Source organism: Bombina bombina, chromosome 3 (assembly GCF_027579735.1).
Source record: "Bombina bombina isolate aBomBom1 chromosome 3, aBomBom1.pri, whole genome shotgun sequence".
Lineage (NCBI taxonomy): Eukaryota > Metazoa > Chordata > Amphibia > Anura > Bombinatoridae > Bombina > Bombina bombina.
In genome coordinates, this window is record NC_069501.1 from 1,268,014,743 (window position 1) to 1,268,034,818 (window position 20,076).

At 45.5% G+C, this 20,076-nt stretch overlaps 1 protein-coding gene across 1 annotated transcript in view; it reads left to right on the forward strand.

The window, feature by feature from the left end:
- LOC128652725 (vomeronasal type-2 receptor 26-like) overlaps positions 1-9,666 on the forward strand; it is a 132,020-nt gene extending 122,354 nt beyond the window's left edge. Inside the window, exon 5 of the mRNA XM_053705656.1 lies at positions 8,768-9,666. Within this exon, the coding sequence (XP_053561631.1) occupies positions 8,768-9,666 (899 nt within the window). The remainder of the gene's footprint in view (positions 1-8,767) is intronic.
- Positions 9,667-20,076: the final 10,410 nt, after the last annotated feature.

Genomic DNA, 20,076 nt, shown 5'->3' on the forward strand with positions numbered 1-20,076 from the left:
ATACTTTCTTCAACTTCAAGTTCCAGTAATCAACCGAACTAATTCCCATAATCTATTCACAGTGCATAAAAGCATTCTTTTGGGACTAACTGGCTTACTCAGCTGGTATAGTCCATTTTTTGTAAATAAAGATTTTAGGATCTAGTGTCTCCTAACAAAATGTTTTTTTCCCAAGTGGAATACTGTAAAAAAATAAACATGTAGATAATCTACTTATACAGACATATATATGTAAAAAATGTAAATACCTTATAAGTTGCCTAAGCACAGTTATACAGTTTTAGAACAATCACTTCACTTGGCATTCACAAGATAACTATAGACAACCATACCTCCCAACATTTGTGACTGAGAATGACTTAGAGAGGAGGAGTCTATCACCACTTTGTGGGCGGAGCCATGTTTGGAGAAAAGGGATCATGTATAGTTAGTGGGTGGGATTGTGGGTGTTTCTGGGTGGTCTGTGTGTGTGTCAAGGCAGTTTGTGGGTGTTTCTGGGTGTTCCATGGGTGGGGCTAAGGAAAATTCTTTAAAGAGGGAGATATAGCTGTCTCTGAGAGACTGAGCTCAGAATCAGGGACTGTCCCTCTCAAATAGCGACAGTTTGGATGTATGAACAACTGTGTATGTTTATTGTGGGCTACAACTCAAAACCATGCACTACTACTTAGGTAAATGTCACTTTCAGTTTCTATATATCCAGTTCCAGAGCACTCATTCTGTTCAAGCAGCTTGATACCCCTGCTCCACACAGTAAAAAAAGCAACTAGATTAGTAGATTGACAACAATAGTATTCTCACAAATACAGCTACAGACATTGTGACTGCAGGGGTAACATCCCTTACTGAGAGTGCTCGGGAGTTTTTGTGGTTTAAGGCACAGCCCAGGTAACCAGCCTCATGTTGGTTACCAGAGAACTCTACAGTTTTTCATCGTAAACAGCACATTTTGTACCTGCAATAGGACTATCAGGAACCAAGAGGGGCAGGGGCTTTAATGAGACTTGTGTCTTTCAGGATGGAAATCTGCCCCACATGTAGCTGGGTTTGTAAAACCAGTTTCAGCCCCACTCAGCCCAACCTGGCTGGCTTATCTTTGTTAGGAAAACATGTTCCCCAGACATGTAGACTCCACTAAGCCTAATCCCATTACTGATAAGAGGGAGTCTATGTGCCCAGGTGCAGGATTGAACATTGTGTAATTATGTTTAATAGGTTAAAGATGTTTTCCATTGTGTTATCTAGCATACTGTAACTAATATTTATGCATGAAGGGGATTGTCCCTTAAAATGTATGTGCACAGTTTAATAAAGTGTTCATTCTGTTTTACTCCAAAATCAGTCTTGTCTGATTATTGCCATAATTTTGCTAAAGGTTTAGTGGTTCCAGTTTGTGGGAAGCAGTAATGGCAGACATATCCCATTGGGGTACCAAAGAAGTCAGTCATATTGGTGCCAGTGGTGGGATTTGCTTCCCTGTTACTGGAGCATCCAAACCACTACCGGGATCAACATCAGATGGAGAGTCGCTACAACAACCTGAAGCAAGGGCAGACCACCAGAGGAAAAACAAAGGCTGCCCTAATAGTGGAGCTCATGGAGGGTGATGGTGACAAGGCACAGCTCCGGAAGCCAGGGGTGAAAGATGCCGAGCAGACAGACCTTCAGAAGGACATTCAGTGGTGGTTAGCTCTATAAGGCACCACACCCACTCCAGAGGGGATCACCCAGATCATTGCAGATGCAATCTGTTAAAGGATGTTGGAAATCCAACAAGTCAACAAGGTGTTGAGCCCTATAGACAGCAGGAGTAGGAAGAAGTTGCCCTATGCAGCATTTTGTTCCTTCCAGGATGGTGATCAGGCGATTGACCTATACCTGCAGATGTTTCAAACGCAATGAGATCTGCAGGGAATCAATGCAGGAGACTGGGTGACCATCCTCCTCAGCAAGTTGTTCGGTAGAGTCCTAGACACTTTTGAAACCATCCCTGCGAAGGATTGAAAGGATTATGACCGGGTCAAAGAGAGATTGCTGCCCTGGTATGATATCACCCGGATTCCCATAGGCTCAAGTTCTGCAGAGTCTGAAAGTGAGAGGGGAAACCCTATATAGAATTGATTTCTCGATCTGCGGATACCTGGTTCACTAGATGTCAAGCAACCACTTTAGCAGACTCTAGCCAACTAATATTGTTGGAACAGTTTTATGAGCAAATGCCTCTGGAGGTACGGGACTGAGTTAGGGAACACAAGCCACTAACCGTGGATCAGGCAGTGGTCCTAGCGGACCAGTATGTTGATGTGGGATAGACACATTGCCCAGAGATCCGTCTCATCCCAAGGCTGGTCAGCCCAGCAGTTACCCTTGACTTCAACAACTCGGCAACCAGTACCCACCCAGACCTTCTGTCCAGCTCCAGCCCCTCTGCTGAAGAAGACGGGCCGCAGGTGTTTTGGCTGCAACCAAGTGGGTCACACACTGGCCGGGCCACTGCAGTACGAGTAGCCAAGGGTAAGATTCTGAAAACCCCTATAGCCCCTACAGCACGCTACTACTTGGAGTGGGAAGCCGGCGCCCAGGATGTGAAGGTTGGAGTGATGCAGTAGTTGCCAGTGAATGTATTGGTCGGTAATGACTTGGGCCATCTTTCCTCCTCATTTCACATGGATGGTGTACCAGAAACTTGTGCCATGACCATTTGACAGCAGGTGAGGCAGGCAGAGCCGGCCCTCGATGACAGAACCCAGATAAGGGAAGACTCTGCTGATCCTAACTCAACACTGTCACTTTTTCCTTGGACCTCAACAGCCCAGTTTGCCAAGACACCCTGACTGACCCTTCCCTGGCTAGTTACAGAGAGAGAGCAGGGACTGACCCTGGAGGGTTGAAGGGTGAGAGGATAGAGTGGGAGAAGGGGTTGCTGTACCGGATTCCTGACAGAAAGGGCCCACATGCAGTGCCCAAGCAACAGCTGGTGTGCCACAGAACTATTGGCATCACCTGCTTAGCATTGGGCACAACATTCCCCTGGCCAGTCACTTCAGAGTGACCACGACCCATCATCACCTTACCAAGCTGTTCTTTTGGCCCTGGATCCCAGGGGACATTCAACACTATGGCCAGACGTGTGATACCTGTCAGAGGGTGGGCAAGAGGGGTGACCGGACCAAGGATTCCCTTAATCCCCTACTGATTATGTCTGAGCCCTTCAGGATAATTACCGTAGACCTGGTGGGACCGCTACCCCACCCAGTCCTTCTGGTAAGAGATATATATTGACAGTGGTAGATTATGCCACCCCGTACCCGGAGGCAATCACCCTGATCAATATCTATGCGGAGACAGTGGCAGAGGCACTGATTTGGATATTTTACAGGGTGGGTTTCCCTTGGGAGATACTCTCAGACCAGGGGACTCAGTTAACCACTGAACTGACCCAGCAGCTCTGGAAGCTATGTGGAATAAGACCCCTGCATAGCTCCCTATACCATCCCCAGACAAACGGACTGTGGGAAAGGTTTAATGGAACCCTAAAATGACTGCTTCAGATGTTCACAACCTCTCACAAGGATTGGGAGAAATTTCTGCCCCACCTTCTTTTTGCTTACTGGGAAGTGCCGCAGGAATCTGTTTTAGTTATTGTATGGGAGGAGAGTGAGGGGGCCACTAGACTTACTTAGAGCCCAATGGGAAGGAGGGGAGTGAGAAGAGGACTCTTTTGTAGGGTAGGTTTTAGCTCTGAGGGACCAGTTGAAAGAGCTCACGGACGAAGAGCGCAGGGGCGACAGAAGAGGTGGTATAATGGTACCGCTCAGAACCGTACCTTGGCTATCGGACAGAAGGTTCTCGCTCTGAAGCCAACCAAGGCAGACAAGTTATAGGCCGCTTGGCAGGACCATAAGAATTAGTGAAGCAAATTTGTGACACTACCTACCTGGTAGCGAAATGTTCAGATGAAAGAGTCCAACAAAACTTTCATGTGAATATGCTCAAAGCTTTCCAGGGAAGGTCTGAAGAAGTAGCAGCCATATGTGCTCTTGCTGGGGAAGACTCAGAAGACCTTCCCTTGTCAGCACTACCCAAGCAGGCTAGGGACAGTGTAGGCATTTAGGCAGTAAGTTCGGATAAGCAGCTAGAGATCTTACAGAAGGAAAAGGTCAGGAGGGCCCTTAGCTAGTGTCAGGAGATGTTCTCCACAACCCCTGTGTACACTTCCATGGCAGTGCACCATGTGGAGACCCCAGGACAATTGCCTCTGAGGCAGGTGGCTTACGGGGTACCCGATGGGTTGAGGAAGGAGATCAGGGATATGCTCGACCTAGGAGTCATTGAACTATCCAAGAGCCTCTGGGCATCACCAGTAGTGATGGTGCAGAAGTGGGATGGTACGACCCATTTTTGCATTGATTATAGGAGACTTAACGACCACACCATGACTGACATGTACCCGATGCCCCAAGTAGATGAACTATTAGACTACATTGCTCTGTGAAACTTTCTGACCACCCTTGACCTATGCAAAGGGTACTGGGAAATTCCGCTTGAAACAGAAGCTATTCCAAAGTGGGTGTTTATCACCCCATTCAGCCTGTACCAGTTTACTGTCATGCCATTTGGGATGACGTTCCAACAGATGGAAGATTGACTCCTCGATGGCCCCCAGGACTATGCCTGTGCATATATGGATGACATTGCAGTCTACAACAATACCTGGGAAGAGCATCTGCTCAACCTGGGTACAGTGTTGGACCTCATTATGATATTAGTGTAGCATAGGGATGTCTGAGGCCCAGTACCTTGGATATCGGTTGGACAGCATCCCTAAACTGCAAAGGGTAAAGCAGTTGCCCAGTGGCCCACTCCACAGATGAAAACCCAGGTCTTGGCTTTCCTAAGAATGGCAGGGTATTACCGGAGATTTGTCTGACTATCGTATGATCGCTAAGCCCCTTACTGACCTGACTAAGAAAAATCTTCACCATCAGGTCCTGTGGTCCCCAGAGTGCGAGGCTGCCTTCCAATGACTCAAAAGTACTTTCATCAGCACCCATTCTAGCTGCTTCTGACCCAAACAAACATTTTTGTGTTCACACAGATGCCTCTATTCTCGGTTTGGAAGCAGTACTGAGCCAAGTGGGAGCTGATGGCAGTGTGCACCCGGTGGCCTACATCAGCTGCAAGTTGCTGCCTCAGGAAGTGGGGTATGCAGCCACAGAGAAAGAGTGTTTTGCACTTGTGTGGGCCTTGAAAACGTTACAGCCGTACCTCTATGGATGATTGTTCATGGTGCTCACTTGCCACAACCCTCTGATTTGGCTCAACCGAGTTTCAGGAGACAATGGGCTCTGATTGCACTGGAGTCTTGCCCTGCAGCACTACAATTTCACCGTTCAGTATCTGCCAGGAAAACAAAATGGGAATGCTGATGGCCTTTCGCGGCAAAGGGATCTATAAATAGTCCTTACTCCCAGACATCCCCAAGCTGACCCATGTTGATCGAGCTGGGTCTGCCGAACTATGGAACAGGGGGGAGTATTGTGATAGACTGAGGACTGCAGGGGTAACATCCCTTACTGAGAGTGCTCGTGCATTGTCATGGTTTGAGCGGCTAAGGCACAGCCCAGGTAACTGGACTCTTGCAACTTATTTCGGACTGTTATTACACATGTCGGTTACCAGAGTACTCTACATTTTTTCATCACAAACAGCCCGTTTCATACCTGCAATAGGACTATCAGGAACCAAGGGGGGCAGGGCTTTACTGAGACTTGTGTCTTTCAGGATGGAAATCTGCCTCACATGTAGCTGGGCTTGTGAAACCAGTTTCAGCCCCCGCTCGGCCCCACCTGGCCGGCTTATCTTTGTTAGGAATACATGTTCCACAGACATGTAGACTCTAGTGTGCATGCCCAGGTGCATGATTGAATATTGTGTAATTATGTTAAATAGGTTAAAGGTGTTTTCTTTTGTGTTATCTAGCATACTGTAACTAATGTTTATGCATGAAGGGGGATTGTCCCTGGAAATGTATAAAATGTATGTGCACAGTTTAAGAACATTTAAAAAAGGGTTCATTCTGTTTTACTCCAAAATCAGTCTTGTCTGATTATTGTGGTAATTTTGCTAAAGGATTGGGTGTTCCAGTTTGTGGGAAGTAGTACTGGTAGACATAACCCATTGGGGTACCAAAGAGACCCTTCACAGGTACAGCTATCTGCATTTATTGTACTAAACAGAAAATACTCGTTGTTTATTCCTGTAAAGTTGAAAATTACATTTCTGCACATTTCATCATCTTATTTAATATACACAATATGCAAACACAACATACATGTGTCACTTTACACAATTACAGTTGTTTTCTTTAGAATGCTACATTTACCCAGGGTATATACACATATTGCTATAACTATATGGCAGACAGTTAGTCCCACATGTACAAGCACTAAAAATAGCTGCCATATTCAGGTCACACCCACAACTTCATCCTGTGTTTACAGTGTTTCTACAGTGGCCAGTGGCCCTACCTGTAACATAGGGATTCACCTATAGAGAACCAGTGATAAAGAGCAGCAGCAGGCTAGTCCCCAGAAGAATCAGCATGACCCTCCTCATGCTGTACACCCACATTACGCTGTGCAGCTTCTCATCATTCTTCACACAAAATTGATGTGCCCGATGTTCTAAAACTTTCCTGGACCCAAAAGAATGCTGGACCTCTCATCTGTCTGACTGGAAATCCCCTCAGAGCGCATGCACATCAGAGTCACAGCATCCACCATATATATGACTGGTACTATAACTCCCCCATCTTCACTATCTATTTTTGCCTCCACCTGGGGGGTTCAAACCTCATTCCCCAAGGTTCACTTGGGGTGGATGCCAGAGGATCGGCAGGGCACCCCCTTTAAGCTCCCAGGCAGAGGCAAAAATAAATAGTGTTAATTACATTGCCCATCGTATATATGTGCTGTTCTGTGGTGTAGCGCAAGCGTCAACTTGTTATTGGCCCCATAAGAATGCGGGACCGCGGCGACTGGAATGTGGTGACGCGCTGGATAATGTGGAGCACATGCGTACTGAAGGCATTTGCGGTCACACGCGGAAGTGACGCGGTCCAGCATTCTTATGATGTTTAGGAAAATTTTAGAACACCGGCAGAAGACCGCTCCCCACAGTTCGCTCCTCACACCTTGCTCCATTCATTCAAATGCAGCTCTTCCCGACAGTCTATAGGTTCTCAGAGCCACTGCTTTTCTCCAAATCATGAAATCATAAAAATATCTAATTTCTGTCTTGGCCTCTTGTCACCAGCCTACCCAGACTCTCTCCTCCTGCTGGCTTCTGTGCTGTTTCATCATCACCTTAATCACACCACCAGCTCATTGCAAACAGCTTTCCCGTGTTCTGCTACAATTATCTCAGGCTACCATCCATCTCACAACATGTGACTAAACCAGCTGACTGCAGCGAGATGCACCTCTTGCTGCAGTTTGAAGCTGGGTGTGCTCATAAGTGCGGAGACCGGTAAACTGGTATGCATGTGCGGTCCTGTGTGTAAAGGCTGTGACACACTGCAAGCGATGCGGCGCAAGGCGAAGCAGCTGCTTCGCATCGCATCACTTCTGAAGTTCAATTATTTCATCTCTGAGCACTCAGCTATGCGACCTGATGCAGCAGAGTGCTCAGAGATGAAAAGGCAGGACACACTGAGTGCGCATAGCTGCATCTACACGCTGCGCACCGCTCCGCTTGCAGTGTGTCACAGCCTTTAGAAGTATGACAAACCTCAGGGGGCTGTTGGGAAATCGGACACAGTTATTAAGAAAGAATCAGTCGACTTATTTTATGCAATCAATTACATGAATTTCCTGGTTTCCGGGACGTATGGCAAACCTAGATATAGATAGATTGGAGGAATGGTCAGGCCAGAAATGTAAAGTTAGTGGTATCATTCAATGAGTAGGACTAGGAGTTATTGTAGATAGCAGACTTAGGACTTGATGATCTATAACTCACTGTTGCCCTGAATTAAGCTGGTCAGATGATCTAATCCATCAGTTCTATAAGGAGCAAACATCAGCATTTCAAAAGCACATTGAATTTATGATGTAGAAGTTAGAACTCATACAAGTCATGCACATACAAATAGATGCTATAAACCAGCTGCAAGAAGTGAATTTTTATTATGTCATACAAACTGACACTGAAATAATTCTATGTAATATAAAGTGACAACTTGTATTAGTAAGAAAAAATAAATAAAAAAAAACAAAAAAAAAAAAAAACAAACAAGTGAAATCATAAACAAGAAATCAAAGTTTGAAAAGTCCTTTATATTTCTATAATAGAATGAGTCCTTGGCGAGGGAGCTAAACAGGGGATTCCTTGGGTGTGTATAGTTTCTTCACAATATTTGTCCCAATGATTTACTTTACCTGTAGGTTTCACCTCACCTAATATAGCCCAGAGATTTCAAAATATACATTGCCCTTATGAATGTGAAGGAAAAGGGCATGTTCAATAAAATTGTTGTTCTGGTAGAATCTGCTTTATAGTAAGCTTCTTTACTTCCTATGGAGGTAAATTCACAACTAGCAGGGAATTTCTTGTTCAATCCATTTTCTTAGATTATTCTGTGAAGTTGGAAATAAAAAAAAAAACAAATTTAAACATATCAAAACCAACAGTGAGATAAAATGATTGAATGTATACATATAACAATTTTTTACTGGGTATACAAATATATGCTTAATACTTACAGATGCAGAAACCTGTAAAACTTGCCCAGACGATCAGTGGCCCAATGATAAGAGAACTATGTGTATCCTAAAGACAGTGGAGTTCCTTTCATTTGAAGAAACATTAGGGAAAGTCCTCACTTCAGTCTCCATCTTCTCCTGTATTGTCACCTTTACTGTCCTTGGGATTTTCATTAAGCATCACACAACTCCTGTTGTAAAAGCAAACAACCAGAACCTCAGCTACACCCTTCTCCTCTCCCTCATGTTGTCCTTCCTCTGCTCCTTAATGTTCATTGGACGTCCTGTAGAGGTGACATGCCTACTCAGACAAGCAGCTTTTGGAATCATTTTTACTGTTTCTGTCTCTTCTGTCCTTGCAAAATCAGTCACTGTTGTTATTGCCTTCAATGCTACCAAACCTGGAAGCAAGATAAATAAGTGGGTGGGATCCAGAGTGTCCATCTGTCTGGTCTTTCTCTGCTCTCTAGGTCAGACTATGATCTGCACGCTGTGGTTGGCTCTTTACCCACCATATCCAGACTATGACACTCAGTCTTACATAGGAACAATTATATTACAGTGTAACGAGGGCTCTCTCACTGCATTCTACCTTGTGATAGGCTACATAGGATTCCTTTCTACAGTCAGTTTCATTGTGGCTTTCCTAGTTAGGAATTTACCCTCTAGTTTCAATGAGGCCCAGATGATCACATTCAGCATGCTGGTGTTCTGCAGTGTTTGGATCTCTTCCATCCCAACGCACCTTAGCACCAAGGGAAAATACATGGTAGCTGTAGAGATATTTGCTATCCTGGCCTCTAGTGCAGGACTGCTGGTCTGTATATTCATTCCCAAGTGCTACATTATATTATTTAAGCCTGAACTAAATACCAGGGTACATATGCTAAGTAAACATTAATTTGTAAATATACTTTCTTACTGTGTCACTGGGTACTTTAAGTGTCTGCATAGAAAGTAATGGTTAATATAGAATGTAACAAGATATAGTTATACGTCAATGTATTAATGTTCCTATAATTATAGAGTTGTTATAACCTCTCAGTGTTTCTTTACATCTTAATATGGAAATATAGATCTGCAATATTGGGACATTAAAACATTTATAAGCAGTAAGGAAATATGAAATAAGTTAATAAAAAATGCATTCTCTTTATGACAACGTTATAAATAGTTATTAGTAATTAATAATATTTTTTTATTAAACAGTTTTTAACTAAGTTGGGTGTATTTCCTTCTGTTATTATTATTTCTTAAAAAGTTATCCATTTTGTATGTTTGTTCCTTTTTAATATCAACTTTTTAACAAAAAAAAAAAAAAAAAAAATGAATGTCATCGACAAAATTAGACAGCTTAACATGAAACCTTTTTCCATTATCACCTTATTTCCTTCTGTATAATATATATATTTTTTTTTTTTACCTTATTTTTGTCTAGTGTTTCACTACACAATGAACCATGCACTCCTAGTTGGTAACAGCATCTTTGCTTCTTGTAATGATCATTTATTTATTTAAAATTTCTGCAGATATCTAAATGTATAATCTGAAAATCTACTCTGTACTTGTGCCTTTGCTTGTTTAGAAAAATCCTTGTTGCTTTTTGGTATTGACCTTGGTTTGTTTCTGATTCTGTTTGTGTGTGACCCCTTGCTTTGATGCCTGATTTTGGACTGACCTTCTGGATTTTTTACTTTGCCTGTTTTTTTATCAATCCTCTGGATTACCATTTGTACTTAATTTGCCAGAGAGATACCATCCCTACTAGTCTGACCTTGTTTCCTGCTATCTGTTGCAGATCCTGAGTACTTTTTCTACTGCAGCCCCTGAACTCGTCTTTTTGCTGAACTTTCCTCATCCTCTGCAGCTTCAGTGTGTACCTTGTCTGCTAAAGCTCATGAGTACACCTGATCCTCTGCAATCCCTGAGCATACCTATTTACCTATGTATTTTATGAGTACTCCTGGCTAATACTTCCTTATAGACTGCCACAGCCTCTCCTGTGACCTACCAATGCTCAGCCTCTGCTGTGACCTGCCACTGCTAAGCCTCTGCTGTGACCTGCCACTGCTAAGCCTCTGCTGTGACCTGCCACTGCTAAGCCTCTGCTGTGACCTGCCACTGTTCAGCCTCTGCTGTGACCTGCCACTGTTCAGCCTCTGCTGTTAACTGCCATTACTAAGCCTCTGTTGTGACCTTCCATTGTTCAGCCTCTGCTGTGACCTGCCATCATTCAGCCTCTGTTGTGACCTGCCACTGCTCAGCCTCTGCTGGGACCTGCCATCACTCAGCTTCTGCTGTGACTGGACATTATTCAGCCTCTGCTTTGACCTCTCATTGCTCAGCTTCTGCTGTGACCTGCCACTGCTCAGCCTCTGCTGTGACCTGCCGCTGTTTAGCCTCTGCTGTGACCTGCCATTACTAAGCCTCTGTTGTGACCTGCACTGGTCAGCCCCTGCTGTAACCTGCCACTGCTCAACCCCTTGCTGTCACCTGCCATCTGCTCAGCCCCTGCTGTCACCTGCCACCTGCTCAGCCCCTGCTGTCACCTGCCACCGTTTAGCCTCTGCTGTGATCTACCATCGCTCAGCCTCTGCTGTGACCTACCATCGCTCAGCCTCTGCTGTGACCTGTCATTGCTCATCATCTGCTGTGACCTGCCATCACTCAGCATCTGCTGTGACCTGCTATTGCTCAGCCTCTGCTGTGACCTGCCACTGCTCAGCCTCTGCTGTGACCTGCCATTGCTCAACCTCTGCTGTGACCTGCCATTGCTCAGCCTCTGCTGTGACCTGCCATCACTCAGCCTGCTCAGTCTCTGCTGTACCTTGCAAGTATTCTGCCTGTGATACCAGTTCCGGTATTTTTCATCAGCCATTATGCCTAAAAGTAAAAAAGCTACATTAGCCCATTCAATAAGCAAGAGCCTGTAAACAAATATGCTTCTACAAATGAGCTTCACTCTGTAGACCAGACACCAAGTGTGACAGTACCATCCGTGTTCTCTACCTTATTGTCCTTTGTTCTCTCAAAACCATTCAGCCTCTGACAATAATATTGCCTGGTAATTCCAGAGTGGATATTGCTGTGCCTACATGGCTCACTCCCTGTTACATTAGATTTGGCCATTTCATGGCTTACGGGATCTCCCAGATGCGTGCTATGTGTTGTGTTGCTGTGTACACTTGGTTATGGAAGAGCTTATCTCTGACTGGGAATCTCTCCTAGGCTGTCCGTGCTCCTGGAACTCCCAGTCGGGCACCTCACAAAGGGCACCTGCCTAACCCCTCTGAGGCTGGCCGGGCTCCTGGAACTCCCAGTCGGCCACAGAACAGCAGGACACCCACTAATTTTACCCCTGGTCGCTCCAGAGGCCCTTTGCCCAAGAGCTCCGCTCTTTTGGGGATTTGTAGCCGATAGGAAGGACAAGAAGTGGGGGAATTACCTGAGGGGTGCTCCTTTGGGAACCAGGGTTTTTGGACACCTCCACCCCTTTAAATTCAATGGACTGTATCTCCAGTCCCCAGTAACAAATCATGCTTTTTTTTGGATCTGGGGACCGAGAGCTTTCAAATGACACCTTGGAAGTACTGCCACTCTTCTGGGATCACCCCAAAACTGCCACCCCTGTGTACTGGGATTCTGTGGGACTGTGGCTGGTATGGAGGTGCCAGTCTGTCTGGAGGGGCGGGAGTGGTGGGAAAATTGTGGGTTTGTCCAATGTCTTATCAAGATGAGCTTTGTGTATAAAAGGAGTGTATGTTTTACAATAAAATCAGTTCCTGTTTCACCTGAATGCAAGTATGTCTAGTTATTTGGGTGGGCTCCAGCTAAAATCACTTTCCTGGGCTACATAGCAGCCTTTTCCAGGCAGAGGAAGGACCCTCTGGCAGAGCTACCTAGTCTGGGTAGCCGGAGTATGCCACAGGGTGGGACCCTAAATACTGGTGCTGACGGGCATCAGGGGTGGCTACAGGCTGTGGTCACTTGCCAGCTACATAGCTGCAGTTGGCAGGGAGGAAGCAGGACTCATTTGGTGGAGCTACCCAGTCGGGGTAGCCGAGGTATCCCTCACATTGTCTGGCAGCGGTGGGATCTGCTTCTTCCACATGGTTCCTGCTGACAGGTTAGAAGGGCAAAAGTAGCCAGTAACTATAGAAGTCAAATTTCTAAGGAGAGTACAGGAGGTGCTGGCCCAGCTGTATGGTCCTATTTACCTACAGGACAAGCTGGAACAGAGGGACCTGATCCGCCGGGACCTCTGGTGGGAGGCTCTTCAACAGGAGCGGGACAATGGAAAAGTCCTCCCCACAAATGTCATGAGGTTACGTGTTCAGCGGACCTTGAGAGAAAACAGCAAAAGAAGGAATGGCTATCTGTTCTCCATAGACTGGTCCAGCAAGAGATGTGGGTGGAGGACAGCTACCGGGTCCTCCGATGGCTCGCTATGCAAGCACAGTCATGGCTGGAAGATGGCTCCCCCACAGAGGGCTTTGGCTTCAGCGGACTTGGATTACTTTTTACAAAAAGACAGAGGACCCACAGTTTGGGAGCGAGACGGACCAGGTCCTGGAGGATATCTCTGGGCTCCAAGAGGAACTGCTGGATCTCTTGGAGGAATCCAGGCTACTAGACGATCTGGATTTTATAAGTGACCAGAAAGAGGCACTGGTCGAAGAATACAAGAGACTGCTAGATCTCGTTAAGCAGCGTACCAAGGCTATACAGATCTGGGGTGCAGCCCTCTGAGATTCATGGAGCATGACCGTGGAGGAGTGGCAACAAAGAAAAAGGGAACCAGGGCTGCGAGATCCCGATCAGCAGTCTGGTTCCAAGCTTATGGTCTTGTACCAGGGGGCCATCCTAGCAGAAGCGCTGGCAACAGGGCAGAGAGCTGCCGGCCTCTGCCCAGCATCAGCAACAGCTACAGGAAACCAGGTAGAGGAGGTAGGCGTCCTTCCTCCCCTTACACAGAACCCTTTCCCGGGAGAGGAGACAGTCGGTCTCTCTCCCCAGTGAACTAAGTCAGTAGTGTCTAACTCAAGATAGGGGGCACTATATGTGTCCCGAGCAATGATATACTCAAAAATACATATTAAAATCAACCTTGAAAAGTCAAACTTATATATAGAAAATAGAAGAGTCTTATTAAGTCTCTGAGTGTAACTTCACATTTGTGGCAGAAGGGCCACTGATAAAACTCAGAGAAATAGAATCCAGAGGTATAAGACACCAGATTTGACAGACGGCTGCACTCTACTCACATTTAGATGTCACGAAATCTAAAGAGATAGTAGAAACCAAAGAGGCGCCTGTGTGTTCCAGTAACAGTGGAGTTGTCACAATAACTTATGTACAAATATACAATGGAACCAAAATGTGGTAGGTACAACAGTAGGTAAGTCAAAAGTATTAAGGTTTTACCCTAAATCGATCCCATATACTAAGAAAATCATTTGTAATGATTACAGGTTTCTATGAGTACAAAAAGCATAGTGCAAATTTAATTATTCTTTTAGAGCAATGAAGTATGCATTACCAACAAAGGGTTAAGTTGTTGGGAACTACCTCCAAGGGGGTGGCCACCCAGGTTTTTGTGTTTTTTGTTATCACTGTAATTGGTAAGGCTTGCATACTTAACCCTTTCGTGACAGGGTTAAAGTGCCTACATCGGAACAACTGTTCCGATGTAGACAAATTGAAACTACGCGATCGTGCATACGATCGCGAGATTTCAATTATTGGATCGCATCTGGGGGGCGTCCCTACAATCCTAGGAACGCCCTCCAGACCGCGATTAAATCCCTGAAGCACAGAAGGCTTCAGGACAGCCGTTAGTTATGACGTTCCATTCCGTCATAACGGCTTTAAAGCCCAGTCTAATTATGACGGAATGGAACGGCATAACGGCTTTAAAAGGTTAAAGGCCATTAACAGCCCTGTTTTTATGCCTGGTGAAACAGCATTCTGAAACGCTGAGAAACGCGTTGTATATTGTGTAAGGGGGGTCGCTAGGATACCCCACCTTTTGATTCCATTGTATATTTTATATATTTTATGTATTTTTAATACATTTTAATGAATTTTATATTGGAACCTTATTAGCCTTATTTACCAATCGCTTCCACAGGGAGCTAATTGCTGCACTGACCATCTGCTGCAGCAATTTTATTCCAATAGTCTTTTTCTTACATTGGAGATCTAGTGTTCCAGTTTTCCAGCTATCGAGGTCAACAGTAAGCTGGGTTGCTGTCAACTATCCAGCCTGCTTCTAATGTCTGAGTGCTTTTCGTAAATGTGAGTACCCTAATTGGGGTTTACATCCTGGGATTACTTTATTATACTACTGGCACACACAGGCACTTCTTTCGTATCTTTAACTCATTCAGATACTAGAGATCTCTCTCTTCAGATGAACAGTGAGCCGAGTTGCTGCAAAACATCCAGCCTGTGCCTAATAGCACTGTCTGAGTGCTCTTCACAAATGCAAGTACTCTGGTTAGGGTTTTGTTATTGTGATATCTCCACTGTTACTGGTACACACAGGTGCCTCTTTTTTTCTACTATCTCTTTAGGTCTCTCTCCCCAGCAGCAGAGCCAGGTACAAGGAGAGGAGACAACTGGTCTCTCCCCAGTGTCAGAGCCATCCCCTGGGAGTGGAGGTAGTCGTCCTCCCTCCCTGTAAGCAGAACCCCTTCCTTGGAGAGGAGAAAGTCGGTCTCTCTCTCCAGCTGCAGACTCATCCCCTGGGAGCGGAGGTAGTTGACCTCCCTCCCCTTACACAGAACACCTTCCTAGGAGAGGAGACAGTTGGTCTCTCTCCCAAGCGACAGAGCCATCCCCTGGGAATGGAGGTAGTTGTCCTCCCTCCCCTTACGCAGAACCCCTTCCTGGGAGAGGAGACAGTTGGTCTCTCTCCCCAGCACTAGAGCCAGGAGCCGGCAGAGGAGACAGTCGGTCTCTCTCCCCAGCAGCAGAGCCATCCACTGGGAGCAGAGGTAGTCATCCTCCCTCCCCTTACACAGAACCCCTTCCTGGGAAAGGAGACAGTAGGTCTCTCTCCCCAGAGGCAGAGCCAGGAGCCGGGAGAGGAGACAGTCGGTCTCTCTCTCCCCAGCGGCAGAGCTAGGAGCCGGGAGAGGAGACAGTCGGTCTCTCTCCCCAGTGGCAGAGCCTTCCCCTGGAGTGGAGGTAGTCGTCCTCCCTCCCCTTACGCAGAACCCCTTCCTGGGAGAGGAGACAGTCAGTCTCTCTCCCCAGTGGCAGAGCCAGGAGCCGGGAGAGGAGACAATTAGTCTCTCACCCCAGCAGCAGAGCCATCCCCTGGGCATGGAGGTAGTCGCCCTCCCTCCCCTTATGCAGAACCCCTTCGTGAGAGAGGAGACAGTCGGTCTCTCTCCCCAGTGGCAGAACCTCCCCTTACACAGAACCCCTTGCAGGGAGAGACGGATGTCGGGAAACTGGTACTGGCTTTGTTTGTGGGTGGGTCAGCCGGTACTCAACATAGTGTCACAGAGGGAGGCAGTGTGGCCAAGGAACTTAAGGACACTGGAACTAGGGCACAGGGGATAGACACCAGCAGGAATCACCCAGGAGGCCCAAAGCCCAGGAGAGATGGGATAACCTCTCCCAGCAACCGAGAAGTGGAGGGCCACCGTCGGACAGCACCAGGCTGACCCGTTAAGGGTCTAGCTGGGTCTGCTGAACTGGAGGGGGGAGATGTCACAGATACCAGACAGCTAAGGCTATCCCCCACCCCCCTACTACATGGATCACTCCCTGTTACATTAGATCATTAGATTTGGCCATTTCATGGCTAACGGGATCTCCCAGATGCGTTCTATGTGTTGTGTTGCTGTGTACACTTGGTCATGGAAGAGCTGATCTCTGACCGGGAAAACCCTCCTAGACTGTCCGGGCTCCTGGAACCTGTCTGAGGCTGGCTGGGCTCCTGGAACTCCCGGTCGACCACAGAACAGCAGGACACCCGCTAACTTTACCTTGGTCTCCCCAGCAGCCCTTTGCCCCAGAGCTCTGCTCTTTTGGGGATTTGTAGCCCCTAGGGAGGACAAGAAGTGGGGGAATTACCGGAGAGGAGCTCCTTTGGGAACCAGGGGTTTTGGACACCTCTACCCCTTTAACTTCAACAGACTGTATCTCCGGTCCCTAGTAACGATTCATGCCATTTTGGACTGTGGGATCTGGGGGACTGAGAGCTTTCAAATGATACCTTGGAAGTGCCCCCGCTCCACTGGGTTCACCCCGAAAGTGCCACCCCTGGGTATTGGGATTCTGTGGGACTGTGGCTATGGAGGTGCCGGTCTGTCTGGAGGGGCGGGAATGGTGGGAAAATTGTGGGATTGTCCAGTGTCTTATCAAGATGAGCTTTGTGTATAAAAGGAGTGTATGTTTTACAATAAAATCAGTTCCTGTTTCACCTGAATGCTAGTATGTCTAGTTATTTTGGTGGGCTCCAGCTAAAATCACTTTCCTGGGCTACATAGCAGCCTGTTCAAGGCATAGGAAGGACCTTCTGGCAGAGCTACCTAGTCTGGGTAGCCAGAGTATGCTGACGGACATCAGGGGTGGCTACAGGCTGTGGTCACTTGCCAGCTACATAGCTGCAGTCAGCATGGAGAAAGCAGGACCCGTTTGGTAGAGCTACCCAATCTGGGTAGCCGGGGTATTCATCACAGTACTAATAATAATAATAATAACAATAATAATAATAATAATAATTTGGATATGGCTGTGCCAGCATGTCTAAAATATGGACTAATAATAATAATAATAACAATTGGCTAGATTATGAGTTTTGCACTATGAGCGGCTTGGTACTAACTTGCAAGTTATTTCCACCACTCACCTCCCTATAGCGCTGCTATTACAGGTTTGCAGAAACCCGGCGTTAGCCGGCAATATAGCAGCGTTGAGCTCCATTGAGCTCCATACAGCACCCAAATACTAGCGCTGCTTTGAGCTGGTTTTACGTGCTCGTGCACGATTTCCCCATAGACATCAATGGGGAGAGCCAGCTTAAAAAAAGCCTAACACCTGCAATAAAGGAGCGTAAAGCTCCGTAATGCAGCCCCATTGATTTCTATGGTGAAAGAAAATTGATGTTTACACCTAACACCCTAACATAAACCCTGTGTCTAAACACCCCTAATCTGCCGCCCCCGACATCGCCAACACCTACATTATACTTATTAACCCCTAATCTGCTGTCCCCAACATCGCCGCCACCTACCTACATTTATTAACCCCTAATCTGACGCCCCCAATATCGCCGCCACCTACCTAAACTTATTAACCCCTAATCTGCTGCCCCCAATGTCGTCGCTACCTACATTACACTTATTAACCCCTTATCTTCCGCCGACACTATACTAAAGTTATTAACCCTTAAACCTAACCCTAAGTCTAACCCTAACACCCACTAACTTGAACATAATTAAAATAAATCTAAATAAAAATTACAATTAATACCTAAATAATTCCTATTTAAAAATAAATACTTACCTGTAAAATAAACCCTAAGCTATATACAATATAACTAATAGTTACATTGTATCTATATTAGGTTTTATTTTTATTTCACAGGCAAGTTTGTATTTATTTTAACTAGGTAGACTAGTTAGTAAATAATTATTAACTATTTACTAACTACCTAGCTAAAATAAATACAAATTTACCTGTAAATAAAACCTAAACTGTCTTACACTAACACCTAACCTTACACTACAATAAAATAAATGACATTAATTAAATACAATTAATTAAATTACAAAACAAAAACACTAAATTACACAAAATAAAAATGAAATGATCAAATATTTAAACTAATTACACCTAATCTAATAGCCCGATCAAAATAAAAAAGCCCCCCCAAAATAAAAAAAATCCTAGCCTAAACTAAACTGCTAATAACCATTAACAGGGCCTTTTGCAGAGCATTGCCCCAAAGAAATCAGCTCTTTTACCTGTAAAAAAAATACAAACAACCCCCAACAGTAAAACCCACACAACCATACCCCCCAAATAAAATCCTATCTAAAAAAACCTAAGATCCCCATTGCCCTGAAAAGGGCATTTGGATGGGCATTGCCCTTAAAAGGGCATTTAGCTCTTTTTCAGCCCAAACCCTAAGCTAAAAATAAAACACACCCAAGAAACCATTAAAAAAACCTAACACTAACCCCCGAAGATTCACTTACAGTTTTTGAAAACCGGACATCCATCCTCAATGAAGCCGGGAGAAGTCTTCATCCAAGCGGCAAGAAGTCCTCAACGAAGCTGGGAGAAGTCTTCATCCAAGCGGCAAGAAGTGGTCCTCCAGGCGGGCAGAAATCTTTATCCAGACGGCATCTTCTATCTTCATCCTTCCGACGAGGAACGGCTCCATCTTCAAGACATCCGGCGTGGAGCATCTTCTTCGTACGGTCCCAGCCGTACACTGAAGGTTTCTTTAAATGATGTCATCCAAGATGGCATCCCTTGAATTCCAATTGGCTGATAGAATTCTATCAGCCAATCGGAATTAAAGGTGAAAAATCCTATTGGCTGATGCAATCAGCCAATAGGATTGAGCTTCAATCCTATTGACTGATCCAATCAGCCAATAGGATTGTGCTTGCATTCTATTGGCTGTTCCAAATCCAGTAGCATGCCAATGTCTTATACTATAAAGAGAGTCCTTCAGCAAAGTGCAAATAAAGGCTTAGGCAAATCCAGTAGCAGGCCCAGGTCATATATCATAAAGGGAGTCCTTCAGCAAAATACAAATAGGGGTAAGGCAAATCTAGTAGCAGGCCAAGGTCATATAACATAAAGACAGTCCTTTAACAAAGTACAAATTAAGGGTAAGGCAAATCCAGTAGCATGCCGATGTATTATACCATAAAGAGGGTCCTTCAGCAAAGTACAAAAAAGAGGTAAGGCAAATCCAATAGCAGGTCCAGGTCATATATCATAAAAAGAGTCCTTCAGCAAAATACAAATAGGGGTAAGGAAAATCCAGTAGCAGGCATAGGTCATATCCCATAAAGATAGTCCTTCAGCAAAGTACAAATAAGGATTAGGAGATCCAGTAGCAGGGCCAGGTCATATACTATAAAGATTGTCCTTCAGCGAAGTTAAAATAGGGGTAATCAGATCCAGTAGCAGGCCCAGGTCATATACCATAAATACAGTCCTTCAGCAAAGTACAAATAGAGATAAGGAGATCCAGAAGCAGGTCAAGTCATATACCATAAAGACATTCTTTCAGCAAAGTAAAAATAGGGGTAAGCAGAACCAGTAGCAGTCCCAG